This window comes from Nomascus leucogenys, chromosome 16, assembly GCF_006542625.1.
Source record: "Nomascus leucogenys isolate Asia chromosome 16, Asia_NLE_v1, whole genome shotgun sequence".
Lineage (NCBI taxonomy): Eukaryota > Metazoa > Chordata > Mammalia > Primates > Hylobatidae > Nomascus > Nomascus leucogenys.
In genome coordinates this window covers 43,493,476-43,514,958 of record NC_044396.1, presented here as the reverse complement: position 1 = coordinate 43,514,958, position 21,483 = coordinate 43,493,476, and the positions used below count along the sequence as shown (strand labels likewise).

Below are 21,483 nucleotides of genomic sequence, written 5' to 3'. Positions count from 1 at the left end.
GGCTCACATAAATACTGGTGTCTAAAAACCATTCTCCACTAAATTAAACTAGGGCTCCTTGAGAAATAGGTAATTCCAGGGCTAGGGAAAAGAAAGTGCTAGATAAGCCTGAAACATCTTTTCAATTCAGAAAGTAAAGAAGTCCTCGTAGAACAGACAGTGACATGTGAGAAAAACATAGGGGCTCACAGGAAAAAATGAAGGATGATTTCAGCATCAAAGTAAATTATGTTAATAAAGATTAACCCATCAAATAAAGTAAGAATCTGCAAGTACATGCTGGTATGAATAAATAAATGAAATGTTGAAATGGAGAGAAGGAAGAAGTTCTACCTTGTAGTAGAATGCCAATTAAAAAATAGAGAAATAACAATAGAATATAAAAATCACTATTTGGCAACCATCACTGACTAAGGTAAAAATCATCAATGGATCCTAAAATTACTGGGTAAAAATTTTATGGTGAATACAATATTTACATAGCCAAAGAATCAATGGACGTCATGTCAGTAAATATTTGTCAAATGATTAAAACACACATATAAACACACACGCATATATATATTTTAACAGGGAATGGTAAAGTAGATGGGGTGCAACCTTAACAGCTGGGAATCTAAGTGAAATTTGAATTCTTTCTTCCATTCTTCTAATTTTTAAAATAAATTTGAAATCACTTCACAATAAAAAGTAAAGTAAGCTGTAGGAAAAGTCCCTTCTCTTACATTGCTTTGGTAATGACAGTTCTAGCTGCTCAATTCAATCAATTAATTACTGTTCTACCCACTTTACTCTTCACAGAAGCCTTTACCACTGACCAGAGGAATGGATGACGCCTCCCTTGGTTCCAAGGACTGAGTGTTCCTTCCTCAGATGGCTTCTGCTGGGGATGTTTTTTTCCTCCAGTTGAAGAATCACTATGTAGTGATGTTGCTATACCTCTCAACCACTTTTCTCACTCACAGGCCCCAGAGAAAGCACAAGCCATGCTATTGACTTCAGGCCCACTTAACTCATGTGTAAGTTTCTTCTAAAATTTTCGTTCTGACTCGCCTTTCCCAGTAATTCACAGGCACAGAGCTTGTGATTTTACTACATTTTTCGGGTTCCATGGTTTTTGCATATTCTTAAAAGGTCATTGCTTTTCTCTTCTTCAAATTCTTTCAATGCTTCTAAATAGAAAACTTTAAAGTCACCAAATGGTTTCCTCAAATCCTCCATATCATCTAGCATAATGCAGGGCATATATTAGGTACTAAGTAGATATTTCTTGACTTACTGACTGGAACATATTTACCTGTTCCTGTACGATTAGAAAACATTTCATTATATAGGCATGTCCTAAGAAATACTACAATAAACATTTCAACAAAATTAAGATTTTTCTCAATTACTTTTATTATACAACCAAAGATACAATAATAAAAATCACAGATAAAATTAAGAAACGCTTAAAAAGAAAGAAATATTTTGCTAGACTCTATCAGTGGTATTCCAAGTTTTAAACCTCAAGCATTTTGGAATAACATATCATGTACCATAAAGGAACCAGTGACAGATATAGTATTTAAAGCCAGAAAGCAAAGATGTTCTATGATTCAAACCATTTCATCTGACTTCACTATAATCTAGTGCTTCCATACAGAAATCTCAAGGCTTTTAAGAGTTTAATTACCATCTATTTTTGAAAATAAACTTAAGGCCCAATGATAGTGCTTAAGATCTCAGTCTCTGGAGTCCAACATACAATAAGACCATTTACTTAGGAACCTCAGGCAAATTACTTAACTTTATGAGCCTCAGTTTTCTCATATGTAAAATAGGATATTAATGGTACCTAAATCAAAGAACTGCTATTAGGCAGAAATACAGTGGTATTTGTAAGGTAGGTGGCATATGTTAAGCACTCAACAAATACTCATAATTATTATTATTATTGTTATTACTGCCATGATTAAACAAAAATACAAAAAACGAGGATCTCAAAGTGCATACATAGCATGATTCAATTTCACTAAAAGGGCAAAGCACATATAAACATATATATATATATACATATATATGTATTTATTTGTACATATTTAAGGTATTTATTTATACATATGTTTTTATATATATTCATGTGTTGTTTAACAATGGGGATACTTTCTAAGAAATGCATTGTTAGGCAATTTCATTATTGTGTAAACATCACAGAGTGCCCTTACACAAACCTAGATGGAACAGCCTACTACATACCTAGGCTATATGGTATAGCTTATTGCTCACAGGCTACACACCTGTATAGCATGTCACTGTACTACAGGAAATTGTAACACAATGGTAAGTATTTACGAATCTAAACATATTAAACATAGAAAAGGTAAAGTAAAAATAGAGCAAAAAAGATTAAAAATGGTACACTTGTATAGGGCATTTGCCATGAATGGAGTTTGCAGGATGGAAGTTGCTCTGGGTGAGTCAGTGAGTAAGTGGTGAGTGAATGTGAAGGCCTAGGATATTACTGTGCACCACTGTAGACTTCATTAACATTGTATACTTAGGCTACACTAAATTCATAAAAAATATTTTTCTTTCTTCCATAATAAACATTTAATTTTTAAAAAACTTTTTGACTCTTTTGTAATAACACTTAGCTTAAAACACAAACACTGTATGATCATACAAAAATACTTTCTTTCTTTATATCCTGATTCCATAAGCTTTTTGTTGTTGTTGTTTTTTGTTTTTTGTGTTTTTTTTGAGGCAAAGTCTCACTCTTGTCCCGAAGGCTGGAGTGCAATGGTACAATCTCAGCTCACTGCAACCTCCGCCTCCGGGGTTCAAGAGATTCTCCTGCCTCAGCCTCCCGACTAGCTGGGACTACAGGTGCCTGCCACCAGGCCTGGTTAATTTTTGTAATTTTAGTAGAGATGGGGTTTCACAATATTGACCAGGCTGGTCTTGAACTCCTGACCTCAGGTGATCCGTTCCACCTCGGCCTCCCAAAGTGCTGAGATGACAGGCATGAGCCACTGCACTCGGCCAATAAGCATTTTTTCTACTTATTTTATTATTTTTAACATTTCAATGTGCTTTTATTTTTGTTTTTTTTATTATTATTATAGTTTAAGTTTTAGGGTACATGTGCACAATGTGCAGGTTTGTTACATATGTATCCATGTGCCGTGTTGGTGTGCTGCACCCATTAACTCATCATTTAGCATTAGGTATATCTCCTAATGCTGTCCCTCCCCCCTCCTCCCACCCCCCAACAGTCCCCGGAGTATGATGTTCCCCTTCCTGTGTCCATCTGTTCTCATTGTTCAATTCCCACCTATGAGTGAGAACATGCAGTGTTTGGTTTTCTGTTCTTGCGATAGTTTACTGAGAATGATGGTTCCAGTTTCATCCATGTCCCTACAAAGGACATAAACTCATCATTTTTATGGCTGCATAGTATTCCATGGTGTATATGTGCCACATTTTCTTAATCCAGTCCATCGTTGTTGGACATTTGGGTGGGTTCCAAGTCTTTGCTATTGTGAATAGTGCCGCAATAAACATACGTGTGCATGTGTCTTTATAGCAGCATGATTTATAGTCCTTTGGGTATACACCCAGTAATGGGATGGCTGGGTCAGATGGTATTTCTAGTTCTAGATCCCTGAGGAATTGCCACACTGACTTCCACAATGGTTGAACTAGTTTACAGTCCCACCAACAGTGTAAAAGTGTTCCTATTTCTCCACATCCTCTCCAGCACCTGTTGTTTCCTGATTTTTTAATGATGGCCATTCTAACTGGTGTGAGATGGTATCTCATTGTGGTTTTGATTTGCGTTTCTCTGATAGCCAGTGATGATGAGCATTTTTTCATGTGTTTTTTGGCTGCATAAATGTCTTCTTTTGAGAAGTGTCTGTTCACATCCTTCGCCCACTTGTTGATGGGGTAGTTTGTTTTTTTCTTGTAAATTTGTTTGAGTTCATTGTAGATTCTGGATATTAGCCCTTTGTCAGATGAGTAGGTTGCAAAAATTTTCTCCCATTCTGTAGGTTGCTTGTTCACTCTGATGGTAGTTTCTTTTGCTGTGCAGAAGCTCTTTAGCTTAATTAGATCCCATTTGTCAATTTTGGCTTTTGTTGCCATTGCTTTTGGTGTTTTAGACATGAAGTCCTTTCCCATGCCTATGTCCTGAATGGTATTGCCTAGGTTTTCTTGTAGGATTTTAATGGTTTTAGGTCTAACATATAAGTCTTTAATCCATCTTGAATTAATTTTTGTATAAGGTATAAGGAAGGGATCCAGTTTCAGCTTTCTACATATGGCTAGCCAGTTTTCCCAGCACCATTTATTAAATAGGGAATCCTTTCCCATTGCTTGTTTTTGTCAGGTTAGTCAAAGATCAGATAGTTGTAGATATGCAACATTATTTCTGAGGGCTCTGTTCTGTTCCATTTATCTATGTCTCTGTTTTGGTACCAGTACCATGCTGTTTTGGTTACCGTAGCCTTGTAGTATAGTTTGAAGTCAGGTAGCATGATGCCTCCAGCTTTGTTTTTTTGGCTTAGGATTGACTTGGTGATGCAGGCTCTTTTTTGGTGCCATATGAACTTTAAAGTAGTTTTTTCCAATTCTGTGAAGAAAGTCATTGGTAGCTTGATGGGGATGGCATTAAATCTATAAATTACCTTGGGCAATATGGCCATTTTCATGATATTGATTCTTCCAACCCATGAGCATGGAATGTTCTTCCATTTGTTTGTATCCTCTTTTATTTCATTGAGCAGTGGTTTGTAGTTCTCCTTGAAGAGGTCCTTCACATCCCTTGTAAGTTGGATTCCTAAATATTTTATTCTCTTTGAAGCAATTGTGAATGGGAGTTCACTCATGATTTGACTCTCTGTTTGTCTGTGATTGGTGTACAAGAAGGCTTGTGATTTTTGTACATTGATTTTGTATCCTGAGACTTTGCTGAAGTTGCTTATCACCTTATGGAAATTTTGGGCTGAGACAATGGGGTTTTCTAGATATACAATCATGTCATCTGCAAACAGGGACAATTTGACTTCCTCCTTTCCTACTTGAATACCCTTTATTTCCTTCTCCTGCCTGATTGCCCTGGCCAGAACTTCCAGCACTATGTTGAATAGGAGTGGTGAGAGAGGGCATCCCTGTCTTGTGCCAGTTTTCAAAGGCAATGCTTCCAGTTTTTGTCCATTCTGTATGATATTGGTAGTGGGTTTGTCATAGATAGCTCTTATTATTTTGAGATATGTCCCATCAATACCAAATTTATTGAGAGTTTTTAGCATGAAGGGTTGTTGAATTTTGTCAAAGGCCTTTTCTGCATCTATTAAGATAATCATGTAGTTTTTGTCTTTGGTTCTGTTTATATGCTGGATTACATTTTTTGATTTGCGTATGTTGAACCAGCCTTGCATCCCAGGGATGAAGCCCACTTGATCATGGTGGATAAGCTTTTTTATGTGCTGCTGGATTTGGTTTGCCAGTATTTTATTGAGGATTTTTGCATCAATGTTAATCAAGGATATTGGTCTGAAATTCTCTTTCTTGGTAGTGTCTCTGCCAGGCTTTGGTATCAGGATGATGCTGGCCTCATAAAATGTGTTAGGGAGGATTCCCTCTTTTTCTATTGATTCGAATAGTTTCAGAAGGAATGGTGTCAGTTCCTCCTTGTACCTCTGGTAGAATTTGGCTGTGAATCCATCTGGTCCTGGACTCTTTTTTGTTGGTAAGCGACTGATTATTGCCACAATTTCAGAGCCTGTTATTGGTCTGTTCAGAGATTCAGCTTCTTCCTGATTTAGTCTTGGGAGGGTGTATTTGTCGAGGAATTTATCCATTTCTTCTAGATTTTCTAGTTTATTTGCGTAGAGGTGTTTGTAGTATTCTCTGATGGTAGATTGTATTTCTGTGGGATTGGTGGTGATATCCCCTTTATCATTTTTTATTGCGTCTATTTGATTCTTCTCTCTTTTCTTCTTTATTAGTCTTGCTAGCGGTCTATCAATTTTGTTGATCTTTTCAAAAAACCAGCTCCTGGATTCATTAATTTTTTGAAGGGTTTTTTGTGTCTCTATTTCCTTCAGTTCTGCTCTGATTTTAGTCATTTCTTGCCTTCTGCTAGCTTTTGAATGTGTTTGCTCTTGCTTCTCTAGTTCTTTTAATTGTGATGTTAGGGTGTCAATTTTGGATCTTTTCTGCTTTCTCTTGTGGGCATTTAGTGCTATAAATTTCCCTCTACACACTGCTTTGATTGTGTCCCAGAGATTCTGGTATGTTGTGTCTTTGTTCTCGTTGGTTTCAAAGAACATCTTTATTTCTGCCTTCATTTCGTTAGGTACCCAGTAGTCATTCAGGAGCAGGTTGTTCAGTTTCCATGTAGTTGAGCAGTTTTGAGTGAGTTTCTTAATCCTGAGTTCTAGTTTGATTGCACTGTGGTCTGAGAGACAGTTTGTTATAATTTCTGTTCTTTTACATTTCCTGAGGAGTGCTTTACTTCCAACTATGTGGTCAATTTTGGAATGGGTGTGGTGTGGTGCTGAAAAGAATCTATGTTCTGTTGGTTTGGGGTGGAGAGTTCTGTAGATGTCTATTAGGTCTGCCTGGTGCAGAGCTGAGTTCAAGTCCTGAATATCCTTGTTAATTTTCTGTCTTGTTGATCTGTCTAATGTCGACAGTGGGGTGTTAAAATCTCCCATTATTATTGTGTGGGAGTCTAAGTCTCTTTGTAGCTCTCTAAGGACTTGCTTTATGAATCTGGGTGCTCCTGTATTAGGTGCATATATATTTAGGACAGTTAGCTCTTCTTGCTGAATTGATCCCTTTACCATTATGTAATGGCCTCCTTTGTCTCTTTTGATATTTGTTGGTTTAAAGTCTATTTTATCGGCTGGGCGCGGTGGCTCACGCTTGTAATCCCAGCACTTTGGGAGGCCGAGGCGGGCGGATCACGAGGTCAGGAGATCGAGACCACAGTGAAACCCCGTCTCTACTAAAAAATAAGCCGGGCATGGTGGCGGGCGCCTGTAGTCCCAGCTACTCCGAGAGGCTGAGGCAGGAGAATGGCGTGAACCTGGGAGGTGGAGCTTGCAGTGAGCCGAGATTGTGCCACAGCACTTCAGCCTGGGCGACAGAGCGAGACTCCGTCTCAAAAAATAAATAAATAAATAAATAAATAAATAAATAAATAAAGTCTATTTTATCAGAGACTAGGATTGCAACCCCTGCCTTTTTTTGTTTTCCATTTGCTTCGTAGATCTTCCTCCATCCCTTTATTTTGAGCCTCTGTGTGTCTCTGCACATGAGATGGGTTTCCTGAATACAGCACACTGATGGGTCTTGACTCCTTATCCAATTTGCCAGTCTGTGTCTTTTAATTGGAGCATTTAGCCCATTTACATTTAAAGTTAATATTGTTATGTGTGAATTTGATCCTGTCATTGTGATGTTAGCTGGTTATTTTGCTCGTTAGTTGATGCAGTATCTTCCTAGCCTCGACGGTCTTTACAATTTGGCATGTTTTTGCAGTGGCTGGTACCGGTTTTTCCTTTCCATGTTTAGTGCTTCCTTCAGGAGCTCTTTTAGGGCAGGCCTCATGGTGACAAAATCTCTCAGCATTTGCTTGTCTGTAAAGTATTTTATTTCTCCTTCACTTATGAAGCTTAATTTGGCTGGATATGAAATTCTGGGTTGAAAATTCTTTTCTTTAAGAATGTTGAATATTGGCCCCCACTCTCTTCTGGCTTGTAGAGTTTCTGCCGAGAGATCAGCTGTTAGTCTGATGGGCTTCCCTTCATGGGTAACCCGACCTTTCTCTCTGGCTGCCCTTCACATTTTTTCCTGCATTTCAACTTTGGTGAATCTGACAATTATGTGTCTTGGGGTTGCTCTTCTCGAGGAGTATCTTTGTGGCATTCTCTGTATTTCCTGAATCTGAATGTTGGCCTTCCTTGCTAGATTGGGGAAGTTCTCCTGGATAATATCTTGCAGAGTGTTTTCCAACTTGGTTCCATTCTCCCCGTCACTTTCAGGTACACCAATCAGACGTAGGTTTGGTCTTTTCACATAGTCCCATATTTCTTTGAGGCTTTGTTCATTTCTTTTTATTCTTTTTTCTCTAAACTTCCCTTCTTGCTTCATTTCATTCATTTCATCTTCCATCACCGATACCCTTTCTTCCAGTTGATTGCATCGGCTACTGAGGCTTCTGCATTCTTCACGTAGTTCTCGAAACTTGGCTTTCAGCTCCATCAGCTCCTTCAAGCACTTCTCTGCATTCGTTATTTTAGTTATACATTTGTCTAATTTTTTTTCGAAGTTTTTAACTTCTTTGCCATTGGTTTGAATTTCCTCCTGTAGCTCAGAGTAGTTTGATCGTCTGAAGCCTTCTTCTCTCAACTCGTCAAAGTCATTCTAAGTCCAGCTTTGTTCTGTTGCTGGTGAGGAACTGCATTCCTTTGGAGGAGGAGAGGCGCTCTGCTTTTTAGAGTTTCCAGTTTTTCTGCTCTGTTTTCTCCCCATCTTTGTAGATTTTTCTACTTTTGGTCTTTGATGATGGTGATGTACAGATGGGTTTTTGGTGTGGGTGTCCTTTCTAATTGTTAGTTTTCCTTCTAACAGACAGGACCCTCAGCTGCAGGTCTGTTGGAGTTTGCTAGAGGTCCACTCCAGACCCTGCTTGCCTGGGTGTCAGCAGCGGTGGCTGCAGAACAGTTGATTTTCGTGAACTGCAAATTCAGCTGTCTGACCGTTCCTCTGGAAGTTTTGTCTCAGAGGAATACCCAGCCAAGTGAGGTGTCAGTCTGTCCCTACTGGGGGGTGCCTTCCCAGTTAGGCTGCTTGGGGTTCAGAGACCCACTTTAGGAGGCAGTCCGCCCATTCTCAGACCTCCAGCTGCGTGCTGGGAGAACCACTACTCTCTTCAAAGCTGTCAGTCAGACAGGGACATTTAAGTCTGCAGAGGTTACTGCTGACTTTTTGTCTGTGCCCTGCCCCCAGAGGTGGAGCCTACAGAGTCAGGCAGGCCTCCTTGAGCTGTGGTGAGGTCCACCCAGTTCGAACTTCCTGGTTGCTTTGTTTACCTAAACAAGCCTGGGCAATGGCAGGCGCCCCTCCCCCAGCCTTGCTGCCACCTTGCAGTTTGATCTCAGACTGCTATGCTAGCAATCAGCGAGACTCCGTGGGCTAGGACCCTCTGAGCCAGGTGCGGGACACAATCTCCTGGTGTGCCATTTTCCAAGCCCATTGGAAAAGCGCAGTATTAGGGTGGGAGTGACCCAATTTTCCAGGTACCGTCTGTCACCCCTTTCTTTGACTAGGAAAGGGAAGTCCCTGACCCCTTGGGCTTCCCAAGTGAGGCAATGCCTCGCCTTGCTTCGGCTCACACACGGTGCGCTCCACCGACTGTCCTGCACCCACTGGTTGGCACTCCCTAGTGAGATGAACCCGGTATTTCAGATGGAAATGCAGAAATCACTCGTCTTCTGTGTCGCTCACGCTGGGAGCTGTAGACCAGAGCTGTTCCTATTCGGCCATCTTGGCTCCAGCCCCCATTATTTTTTTTTAAGACAGAGTCTCGCTTTTTCGCCCAGGCTGGAATGCAGTGGTGTGATCTTGGCTCACTGCAACCTCTGCCTCCCAGGTTCAAGCAATTCTCCTCCCTCAGCCTCCTGAGTAGCTGGGATTACAGGTGCTTACCACCATGCCCAGTTAATTTTTGTATTTTTAGTAGAGGTGGGATTTCACCATGTTGGTCAGGCTGGTCTCGAACTCCTGACCTCGTGATCCACCTGCCTTGGCCTCCCAAAGTGCTAGGATTATAGGTGTGAGCCACTGCACCTGGCTCTCTACTTAAATTTTTTTTTTTTTTTTTACTTTTTAAGCTTTCTTGTTAAAAATAAAGACATATACATACACATTCGCCTAGGCCTGCACAATGTCAAGTTCACGCATATCACTGCCCTACGCCTCCACATCTTCTCCCATTGGAAGATATTCAGGGGAACAACATGCATGAAGCTGTCATCTCCTATGATAACAATGCCTTCTTCTGGAACACTTCCTGAAAGCCTGCCTGAGGCTGTTTTACAGTTAACTTTTTGTTAATAAGTAGAATGAGTACACTCTAAGTGATTAAAAGTATATGGCATTATAGGTATATATATAAAATTATATATATATATAAAAAACACACATCCAAGTAACAGTTGCTTCTATTAGCAAGTATTATGTACTGTACATAATTGAATATGCTATACTTTTATACAACTGGCAGCACAGTAGGTTTGTTTACACCTGCATCACCACAAATACATGAGTAATTCATTACAATAGGACATTACAACAGCTATGACATCACTAGGCAGTAAGAATTTTTCAGCTCCATTATAATCTTACGGGACCACCATTGTATGTGCAGTCCATTGCTAATCAAAACATCACTATGTGGCACATGGCTATATTTTATGTTGATATTTACACTTATATACGTGATATGTGTGTGTGTATGTATCTATGTCTATACCGAGAGAGAGAAAGCACATGAGCCTGCAAGGAACCATGAAAGAGATTAATAGAAAAAATTTGAAAAAAAAAATGCACCACCAGAGTGGTCATCTAATCATCAATGAATAACAACTCATTTTTATTCTTACACTTCACTGTGTTCTTCAGATTTCTATGAACACAGATTACCTTTGCAAATATAACCATAAATATGCTATTAAAAAAGAAACTTTCACAAGAATGAACCATATTTGTTTAGAGTGTTATGTCCACAAAAATTTTGTTCACATTATTTACAGTATGGATGGTCCTCAATTTACCACAGTTCAACTTACAATTTCTTGAGGTTATGATGGGTTTATTGGGAAGTAACCCATCATAAGTCAGAGAGCTCTGTATGACCTATGATGGGTTACAGCTTCTATTGAATAGATGCTGCTTTCACGCCATCATAAAGTCAAAAAATCTTAAGTCAAACCATAGTAAGTAGAGAACTATCTGCTATGTCACTGGCATTAAATTCATTTTTTACTTAGGATATTTTTTATTTACCATGAGTTTACAGAGACATAACCCCACTGTAAGTCAAGGGGCATCTGTAATTAAGAAAATACCATTTTCCCTGCTTTGCATAGCCTGCTTGCTTCTTTTCATCAGAGAATAACTATTAAGAAAAAAATAAGTGACATGATTACCCTCTGCAAATTCCACTCGGGTTGCTCACTGGTTCCATCATGTCCTATCCTTATCTTATATATGTTTCCAATGCTTCTTATTTCAACCTTAATGAAATGCAAAGGAGAAAAAATTATCAGAATTTTTAAAATTAAGCACATTAAAAAATTCTTTCTCTTTACACTAAATGCATTTTTTGTTCCTAATATTTAAAAAGCTTTCAGGAACTCTTTCAGAGTCTAGAAATGAAATGCCCTCAAGAAACAATCAGTGAACCTCACAGACACAGAGTATGAGACAGAAATATCATGAGACTTGACTAAAAATATGCGGAAGTAGTCAAATGAGAGAACAGGATGAAGAACACACATATGCTCAGTTCTCCGACTACCACACATTTCTCACTGGAAGCCAACACTTTCTGAGTTCCAATGACAGAAAGATGGGCTTGTATTTTAAGAAATTAAAAAAAAAAATTTCACCAAAGTAAAGCTAAATATGGTGATTTCTACAAGCTTAAGAAAAGTGTGAGTCTAGAACTTCCTTGTACTCTGAAAATCCTGTTGTCTTTGATGATACCTAGGTTAAGATATAGATGTTCTACGTTCAAGGAAGAGAAGCAAACCTGCCCACAGAATATGGGTGCTGATTTAGTTTTTGATGTGGCCCAAGAGTTTTTGTTAATCCAGGTAGCACTGTGGAGAACTGGCTTTGGGAATCACTTTGAGCTCAGCTGGAAGCCTGGCTGTTGTAAACTGAGTAAAATATGGTGTTTTTTACTTCTCTTACCTTCAATTTCTTTATCTGTTGAATGGTCACATAATGCTTTTTGCACAAAATTTTCAGTTCAACTAAATAAATGTATATTAAAACAATAAACAACGCACAAGTCCACAGGTATACGAAGATGAAAATGACGGCACAATCTCTAACTTGGAGAAATATACAGCCGAGCAAGGAAGACAGACTTATAAGCAGATATTTTTAGTATAATAAAATATGTCCAGGACACTAAACTGTGAGGATTTTTTAAAAATGTAATATACCACCTTATTATTTAATGGCTTCAATAATAGCCATTGTCATTATTTCTACTACAGGTACCAATCTACCTCTGCAGACTAGAGATATAAAGAGGCAGGCACTTGCATATTATGTCCGACTAGACATTGCCTACCTATGGACTAGACCCTGAAAGAGCTGGGACAGTCAAATCACCGAGAAACTATCAGAACTCCTCTTTCATACCCAGTTCCCATGCTTAGAATTCTTTTTTTTTCAGTGCCCACCACCACTTTCCCCTACAGACTGCAGCAGCTAGAACAGACCTGGGCCTGTTTCAATACCAGGTAAAGAGAAATTATGCTGGTGTCAACTGGGAAGAAGGAAAATAGGGATGTTAATCCCCAACAGCCAATTTCCCCCCACTTCCTTATTCCCAGAGCTAGTTTCAGTGGCAGAACTCAGAGGCTAGCTCTTCCTCCCAGAGGAAGCAGGAAGTTATCCTCCAGTTTGAGGCTAGTTTGTCTCTAAAAGGTAAACCACACTTTAAATATCCTTTCATTGTCCCAAGAATCTACTAGCACTTAAGTGTAAACTTCCTTTCTCCACAACTTAAGTGAAAACAATAAAGGGATATCTGAACAGTCTGGTTACCAAGCATATGTGACTTGATACCTATCTGTCTGTTACTGCAGAAGGGCAGAACTAACTGCCACTCAGCTCTGTGCCAGCCAGGGTGGAAAGACTTGACATGCTTGTCCCTTCCAATCTACACAGTCACCCTGTGAAGGATAAGGCTCTTTTAAGCATCTACTTTAAAGGATGAAGAAACTCAAAGAGGTTAAGTCATTTGTCTAAGGATACACAGCTGGATACACAGAAAGTTCCAAAAGTAAAATGTGAACCCAAGTTTAATAAAATATCCCACATTGTCCTCAAAAATGGCTATATGCTCACTTCAGGACTGGAAAGAAGGAAAAGAGAATGAAAGACAAACTTAGAAGTGGCAAATAATGCCAATGAAAAGGAACAAAGGAATCAATACCCACAGAGGAGAGAGTGTAGAAATGTGTGAATTCATTCTAATTTAGGATTCTCAAACTATCATAAGGCTCCAGTCCCAGTGCGCATTAACCCCTAGGCCAGTGCTTCTCAAACTAGTGCACACACAAATTACCTGGGGATCTGGTTAAAATGCAGATTCTGGTGCAGTAGGTCTGGGATGGGAACCCAAATTCTGTGTGTTTAACGAGCTCCCAGACAATGCCCATCCTGCTGGCCTGGAGTCCGCAAGACTCTACACTCCTGGGGGCTTCCATGTGTAGACCCAATCTCCACCACTGAGGTAATAATCTAGAGCTATTCACACTTCACAGTAAATGACAGAGGCTAGCAGAAAACATATCCTGAGCCGTTTACCACCAGAGGGAGTCCTTGGTGCCTGTAATCTGTCATCTGTAGAGCACTTCTCATCTACCAAGTGCAGCGCACGGCACACACCTTCCCAGGCATTCTTTAAACTTCACAGCAAGGCTTTTAAGTGAGTATTATTACCCACCTTGTACTAAGTAGGAAACTGAGGATTAGTAAGGATAATCAGTCTATTTAAGGTCACAGAACTAGTGAGAGGGTGATTCAAACCTGGTCTCTGACTTCAAGGCTTCTGTTCTTAACCAGTTTATGAGTTTTACTACATGTCAATAGGATTCCTTTTTTAATTTATACACATTTTCTCTTTTTGTCATAACACTACCTTAAAATTTAGAAAGAAAAGATATTATTGCCTGTATTCTATACATAAAGATAGTGCTGGCCTGGAGAAATTAGGTGGCAATTCAAGGTCACATAACTAACATGTGGGAAGCAAGGACTCCAATCCAGCTCACCTGATTTGCAGTCTAGTGCTATATCCAGGATTCTCAACCTTGGTTGCACTTTAGAATTACTTGGGGAACATCTAAAAACCTCAATACCCAGACTGTACCTCAGACAAATTAAACTAGAATTTCTGGAGGTGGAATCAGGCATCAGTAGTTTTTAAAGCTCCCTGGGTAATTCCAATGTGCAATCAAGACTGAGAATCTATACCATCCATTCCAAGATTTGACCCTAAGTAAATTTTTCAGAAAAACATTGATAGGATTTATCAGCACATAAATACATATACCACAAGGTATATATGAGAAAATTAGACTTTTGTGGGGCGACTTAGGGATCTAACCACACATACACATTCTGAATTCTGAACAATTATCTTCAAATAATCTTTTGAAATATGTATTTCAACTATGGCTGCCTGTGCAAGGAGCCAAAGTGCTCCTCCACAACTGCAGACAACTGCTTTTCTTCTATGAAAATTAACTTTAATGATTACAAAAGTAGAATGACAGGCTCAGGTCTGAAAATCTAGAAACCATTTGAGTATCAGTGATTGCCAGGTACTGTAGCCCCAAATAGCCTTGGGTTCCTGGCGACACGAGTTGTCCTCAATCATCCTCATTCTCTAGCCAGCCTTAGGATGCAAAAGGAATACCCTCCAGAGAAAATGACTGCTGTTTAACAGGACACCAAAGAGCCACACAGCTTTCACAGGCAGTGGGGGTGGAAGGGTGGATTAGTGAAGTGGAATGTAATTGTCCTAATTGAAACTTGGCTAAAGCTCTGAGGAACAAGGAGAGGCAACCAGCCACATGCAAACTTAAGCAGCCCAGTGTTCTCTGACTCTAAGAAGTAAAGGAGAGAGAAATTAGAAATGGGCATGGGCAGAGCTTCAAAACATGGCCTGTGAAAATGCCAAGGAAATGATTTCATTCTCAAGACTTTTTTAATTAAAAAGATGAAAAATAATTTTATAAAAATAAAATAATTTCACACCTGTATAGCCCAGCTGAGCAACATCCATAAGTATATGCAAGTATATAAAAGAAGAGTTTTCATTACCAGAAGAATCTCTATACAGCTTATAAGCTGGTTATAAATTGAGTTGAAGTTGATAGTTTATAGGGCCAGTTTCAAACCCATGGCCTAAAATAAACTATCTTTAAAGAAAGCAAATTTTTCTACAACTTTCCTTACTTGAATAAGGTATGTGAGCAAAAATATTTCCTTTGATTGTTACAATAAGCATTATTAACTTACAGGCATTCTAAAAGACCAGAAGTTCATTTTATATAGGAGACACACACACACACACACTTCTACATTACAGAAATGTCTTTGAAATGTTCACAGGAAAATATTACTGCCAGTGTTGTTTACCTGAAACTCATCCTCGTGTCCTGGAAGGAAGAGCTGCTCTGAGCTGTCCTTGCGAAGACTTATTGGCCCAGTGACTCCTTTATCTCCATACACCCAGAGAGTGACATTGGCTTGAGTTCCTATATTTCCCGTCAGCACTAACACCTTCCATTCATCTTCTGACAGAAGAGTCTCACTACTTTGGAAATGTCTGATTTCTTCTATGGGGGAAAAAAAGCATTAGTGGCAGATCAGATACAACATCAGACTGACAGAATCCTTTGTCACATTGGAGCCAAAGGACATGAAAACTGGGCAGGGTAGGGTGAGGCAAGCAGAAGGCACTGCACTGTGAGGACTCCAGGGAGCTGATTTGTGCTTGTCTCCTCACAGCAAGGTTCTGGTCAACTGAAACTCAACCACCGAAGTAAACTGGATTCAAACAATAAACATCTGACCTACCTGGCAATCTTTCACGTATCCTCAATGCTATAGCACAGGAGGGCAAACTGGAGTTTCTGTCCTATGTCCACAGATTTTTCATAAAGCTGCCTGCTTGACCTACATATTTTATATACAGCTACCACCATATAAAGTAACAAAAAAGGGGAATTAAAACACGTTTTCACATAAGATAGGTAAGTGGCAAATTGAGGGCAAAGAAAAATTTTCTGAAATATTTCTGAAAAAAAATAAAAAATACCTTACTGGCGTGGGCAACGGAAAGGATTTGAAACTAAAGAGAAAATTTTCACACATACAAATGGTTCCTGAGGTGCTCAGAGCAGTTGTCCATGAGAGCAGGGATGCAAAGCACTTGTGTTTCACAACGCATCCTCTAGCAACCGGCAGTGCCCAAACATAGTCACTCCTGTTTGTAAAGAATGCCATGACTGTAAACTAGTTCAACCATTGTGCAAGTCAGTGTGGCGATTCCTCAGGGATCTAGAACTAGAAATACCATTTGACCCAGCCATCCCATTACTGGGTATACACCCAAAGGACCATAAATCATGCTGCTATAAAGACACATGCACACGTATGTTTATTGTGGCACTATTCACAATAGCAAAGACTTGGAACCAACCCAAATGTCCAACAACGATGGACTGGATTAAGAAAATGTGGCACATATACACCATGGAATACTATGCAGCCATAAAAAATGATGAGTTCATGTCCTTTGTAGGGACATGGATGAAACTGGAAACCATCATTCTCAGTAAACTGTCACAAGGACAAAAAACCAAACACCGCATGTTCTCACTCATAGGTGGGAATTGAACAATGAGAACACATGGACACAGGAAGGGGAACATCACACCCCGGGGACTGTTGTGGGGTTGGGGGAGGGGGGAGGGATAGCATTAGGAGATATACCTAATGCTAAATGATGAGTTAATGGGTGCAGCACACCCACATGGCACATGGATACATATGTAACAAACCTGCACATTGTGCACATGTACTCTAAAACTTAAAGTATAATAATAATAATTAAAAATAAAATAAAATAAAATAAAAGAATGCCATGATGTCCCAAGCTAGAATGGCTGTCTTCTTCACACTCCCTTGTGCCTGTGGTCTCATCTGAGGAGATACTGGGCCAGGCAATGCTGAGGGCATCTCCCATGCTACTCTGCACTGGTTGTCTGAAAGTACCCCAACAACTTCACTTGAATTCTTAACTGATATTTCCACTTTGAAATCTTATATACCCAAGATGATGAGGTAAAAGTTCTTCATGTCAAATGGTTAAAAGGTAGCCAGAGCTGATCTCCTGCCTTTAATTCTGTAGCTTGAAACTATAGGCAGCCCTCGGCAGCACTTAGGATCTTACCAACAATGATGACAAGTCCAGAAAATAAGAAATTATTCCTGCTAAGCTATAATGAACTAATTTTAAGATAAAAACCATGCAAAAATATATAAATAAAAACAAATGCTATGAAAGAACTGACATTCATTTTTAAAAGTTTTTTTCTCTAGAATGTGCTGAGTAATCTCTGTCAGTATAACAGCTATGGGTAATCTCTGTCTGTGGGAGTGACTGAAGAATTTAATTGTTTTTAAGCTCCTATTATATGCAGGGTTCTGTGTTGCATGTTTCGTATACATTTCTCATTCAATCCTCATTCCAAACTCATAAGGTGAGTCAAATTATGATGCCCATTTTAAGAAGAGGAAAAGAAGCAGGGACGTTAAATAATATGGCCAAGTCACATAATAAGTAAACTATGGGATGTTTAACTGCAAAGCATCTGCATTTAAACAAGCTTGATGGGCATTCTGTGTTCACCTAAACATAATTCACCAGGATGCAGCAGTGCTGCTAGCATCTGAGGTTTTCTTCTGCACTGCACACTATCCTAAGCACTTAACATTCATCATCATGTCACTCTCACTCAACCCTCATACTACTCCTATGAGGTGCTGTCCCCTATCAAGCAGATGGACAAACTGGGACTCAGAAGTGAAGTGACTTGCTCAGAGTTACACAGGAAGTAACAAGGAACTAAACTTCAAACCCAGACAGAGCAAGTGTGAATCCCATGCCATTTACATCAGAAGTAGCTGACTGGGAATGATCACAAAAATTGGTCCAACAAAATTTTATGACATGATCTAATTTTCAAAACTCAATGTTACATGTGAACATTTGGCCACTGTGCCTGACATTTCTAGCCAAACACACTTGGAATTTCCTCAGGCCCAGGCAACTGCATTACCAGATCTCTACTGACAAAGACCCCACAGCACATCCATGAGTTCCAGAGAGAAACTGGTGATCCTAGGTCAATGGCGAACATTTTAGGATGTCAATCATTCACTTGCTTACTATCTTATGGATATCTTATTCGTCTAAAAGAATCACTTTTACTCAATTCAAGAAAACTTTAGTTCCTACTATTTTCTGGGCATTGTATTAGGCTCATTGCCCTCATAATAACAGAACTGATAAAAAGTTTGAAAGATAAATAATGAGAGTCTCACCCTGGAGATACATGCTATCCAGTGGTGAAAACAGACATATAAATATCTGGATTTCAAACATTCAAATACCTTCATGGAAAACAAAACAAAAAAAAAACTACTGAAAAGTTCAGGTGTAGCGGAGGGCAGGAGGTGAGTAATTGAGGAATGGGCAGAAAAGGCTTCACAGAGGAAACCTTAGTGCTGGATGTAGGAAGATGGCTCAGAATTTCGCACAAAGACAGGAACAGAGGGGCAGCATTCCCAGCATGTGCATGGCTTGAAGCAGCAGGCATGCTGGAAGAACTGCAGGTGCCAATGTTCAGTTGAACATAAGATATTATGTGTGAAGGGGAGAGACAGAAACGTGAGGATCATGGAAGGCACTGGCCAAGCTGGAAGGGAGTTGGCACATCCTTTTGCAAGCAACAGACAGTCAGTCACAATTTTAAAGTATGGTGGTGGTCTGAGCTAAGTATTAGAAAGATCGGTCTGAAACAGGGTGAACTGTAGCAGGGACAGACTGAGGTAGGAAGGCCAGTGAACAAACAATAGACACTGGACAGTGAACAAACATACAAAGAAACAAACTCTGAAATGAAATCAAGAGACCACAGTTACTTAGTCTGAATTTTTTTCCATGTCCATGCATGAATGAACACAAATCTATGTGTGTATGTGTGCAACTTTTTTGTTTGATTTAATCTGCAAATGAGTTGATGGTCTCCAAGGCCCCTATTCCTGCATTAACATGTTCTTGCATCATTTGCACAAAAATAACACATTGTCAGGGTACACTTCATATTATAAAAATTGATGGCTAAATATGATATAATCTATACTACAGAATGATGTATTACAGTTTGTACTGTTATCAATTAAATATGAACACCATGTAATGACATGATCTTTTGGAAATGAACCAATGTCCATTAGTCTCAGACTATAAATTTCTGCTGAGAACTGAGAACCATAAAAGCAGTTGCTTTTGTTGACCAGAAGTTTAAAATACTCTGAGCTAGGAGAATATTAATGGGGACCCTGGATTAGTCAGTAGACTCCTTCATGCTCACCCTGAATAAAATCTGTGGTACCTAAGATGTATTCAGATGACTCAAAAACATCCCCTGTGAAGGTGACCGAACAATTTAATTAAACTTCAATCAGGTTGACTCAGACCAAAAAAAAAACAAAAAATGTTAATCTACTTTGTGCTGCTGCTAGTCCACTGAAGCTCTAGTGGAAAAAATAAATTACTCGTAGAAATAAATAATAAATTAGCTGATTCTAATAGTTCATGGGTTGATTAAAGTTGAAGTCAGCATAAAGCATGGATTACCATCAGAGTGTGGCCATAAAAGGACAGCTTGTATAGCCTCTATATGCTATTCCAAGATAGTGTTTGAGAAAGCTGATTTATTCTAACATGTCATTGAAAACAACTAAAAACAAATGTGTCCTAATATCTGATAGTGTAATATCAGACATTTAAACCCTAATTTCAAAACATATAATCTGAAAAAAATAAGACAGTGAAAGCATTCCCCTATAGTTATCTTGCAATGGATGAAATCTATTTCTACAAAATTAACATAGTCTTGTTTTATTCATAAATTTTCAGTTTCTCAATTAAGGGATACAAAGCACAGGATGCACAAAGCTGGTAGAGATAAGTAACACAGAAAACAGGATCAAATAATCAAAGGCATCCTAACCTGCTTGCCCATTGGATTAATACCAAGAAGATAAAAACTAACCAGTATCAAGGTAAAGGTCTGTGTCTTTGTTGAAAGATCAGTTATATGTTTTACACTCAAAGGATATTATGAATAAAATATCCTGATGATCTTAATATAAACCAGAAATGCAATAAAAATGCCCAAAACATGTATTCCAAGCTGAGACTGTATTAACTGATGTATAAGGTCCCATAAAAGGAATACCATTATTCTAAACTGTTCAGATTATATGAGAAGACAGGTTCCTACTTGGAGATTCACACTTTTAAGAGAAATATTCATAAAGGTGAAGAGTCTAAAACCATATATAAGAAGAAATTATTAAAGCAATATATTTGACACAGATGAGAATATACTAAAAAGAAATACTAAGAATACACTTTTGGTATATTTATATGCATATAAGAAGAATATACTAAGAGGAAATGAGAATATACTAAGAAAAAACAACAATCGTCATTTTATAGAAGAAGATATTGACTTTTTTATAGGCCAAAAGAATTTATGGGTAGTTTTTCTGCTCAACATAGGGAGGTACTTTCAGGTGATTAGGATTATCTGAAATGGAATGGCTTATTTCTGCACTCTTCCTATGAACCTCTGTGTTGCTTATGATGTGTCAGAGGTCCCTTCAAATCCTCAATCTATGATGAACGAAAACTTACACCACCTTTACAATATAATTTACAACAGCACAAGCATTAAAAAAAATAAAACTATACTTCACTCTGGATGCCAAGTACTATTTTTTATATTAAAAAGGACACAAAAATTACAAGAAGAATAACCATCAATATAATCCATTATCTTGTAATTCCATTTATGGGAATTATTCTAATGAAATAATATATAGATGAGCATCCATTACAAATTATAATAAGAAAATAGGTAAATATGCTACATCAACACAATGGATTATTTGTAGTTATTAAATTTTATTTAAAATATTTATTATGAAAAATCCTTTAATGATTAGTACCTTTTATTAACTGAGAAGGTTACAAAATTATATATTTAATATAATCTACATGTGTGCATACATATATATATATACACAAGTATAAATAGATTTTAAAGTGCTCTTTGGGGGAGTAGTAAGTTGAAACAATTTTAAGAGTTTCCTGTATGCTTTCTGTGTTCTACTTTTTTTCAGAATGAAATTATTTTTAGTCAAAGATGACTACCCAAGATTTTTCAGAATTTACTGATTGCTGTTTTTAAGGAAGACTTCAACTTAATAATAGATTTTTTCTGCCCAAGTTTATTTGTTTTTAAAGTATTGGCACCTAAACACATTTAGGAAAGAAAATGCCATGGCTGCGACTTTGGCACAGATTAGGATTTGCCT

At 38.4% G+C, this 21,483-nt stretch overlaps 1 protein-coding gene across 1 annotated transcript in view; it reads right to left on the bottom strand.

Annotated features, from left to right (window-relative positions):
• The window catches only part of LOC101179227 (lipoxygenase homology domain-containing protein 1), a 158,904-nt gene that overhangs the window by 44,827 nt on the left and 92,594 nt on the right, over positions 1-21,483 (bottom strand). The window contains 1 exon segment of the mRNA XM_030795086.1: positions 15,445-15,644. Coding sequence (XP_030650946.1) covers positions 15,445-15,644 — 200 coding nt within the window.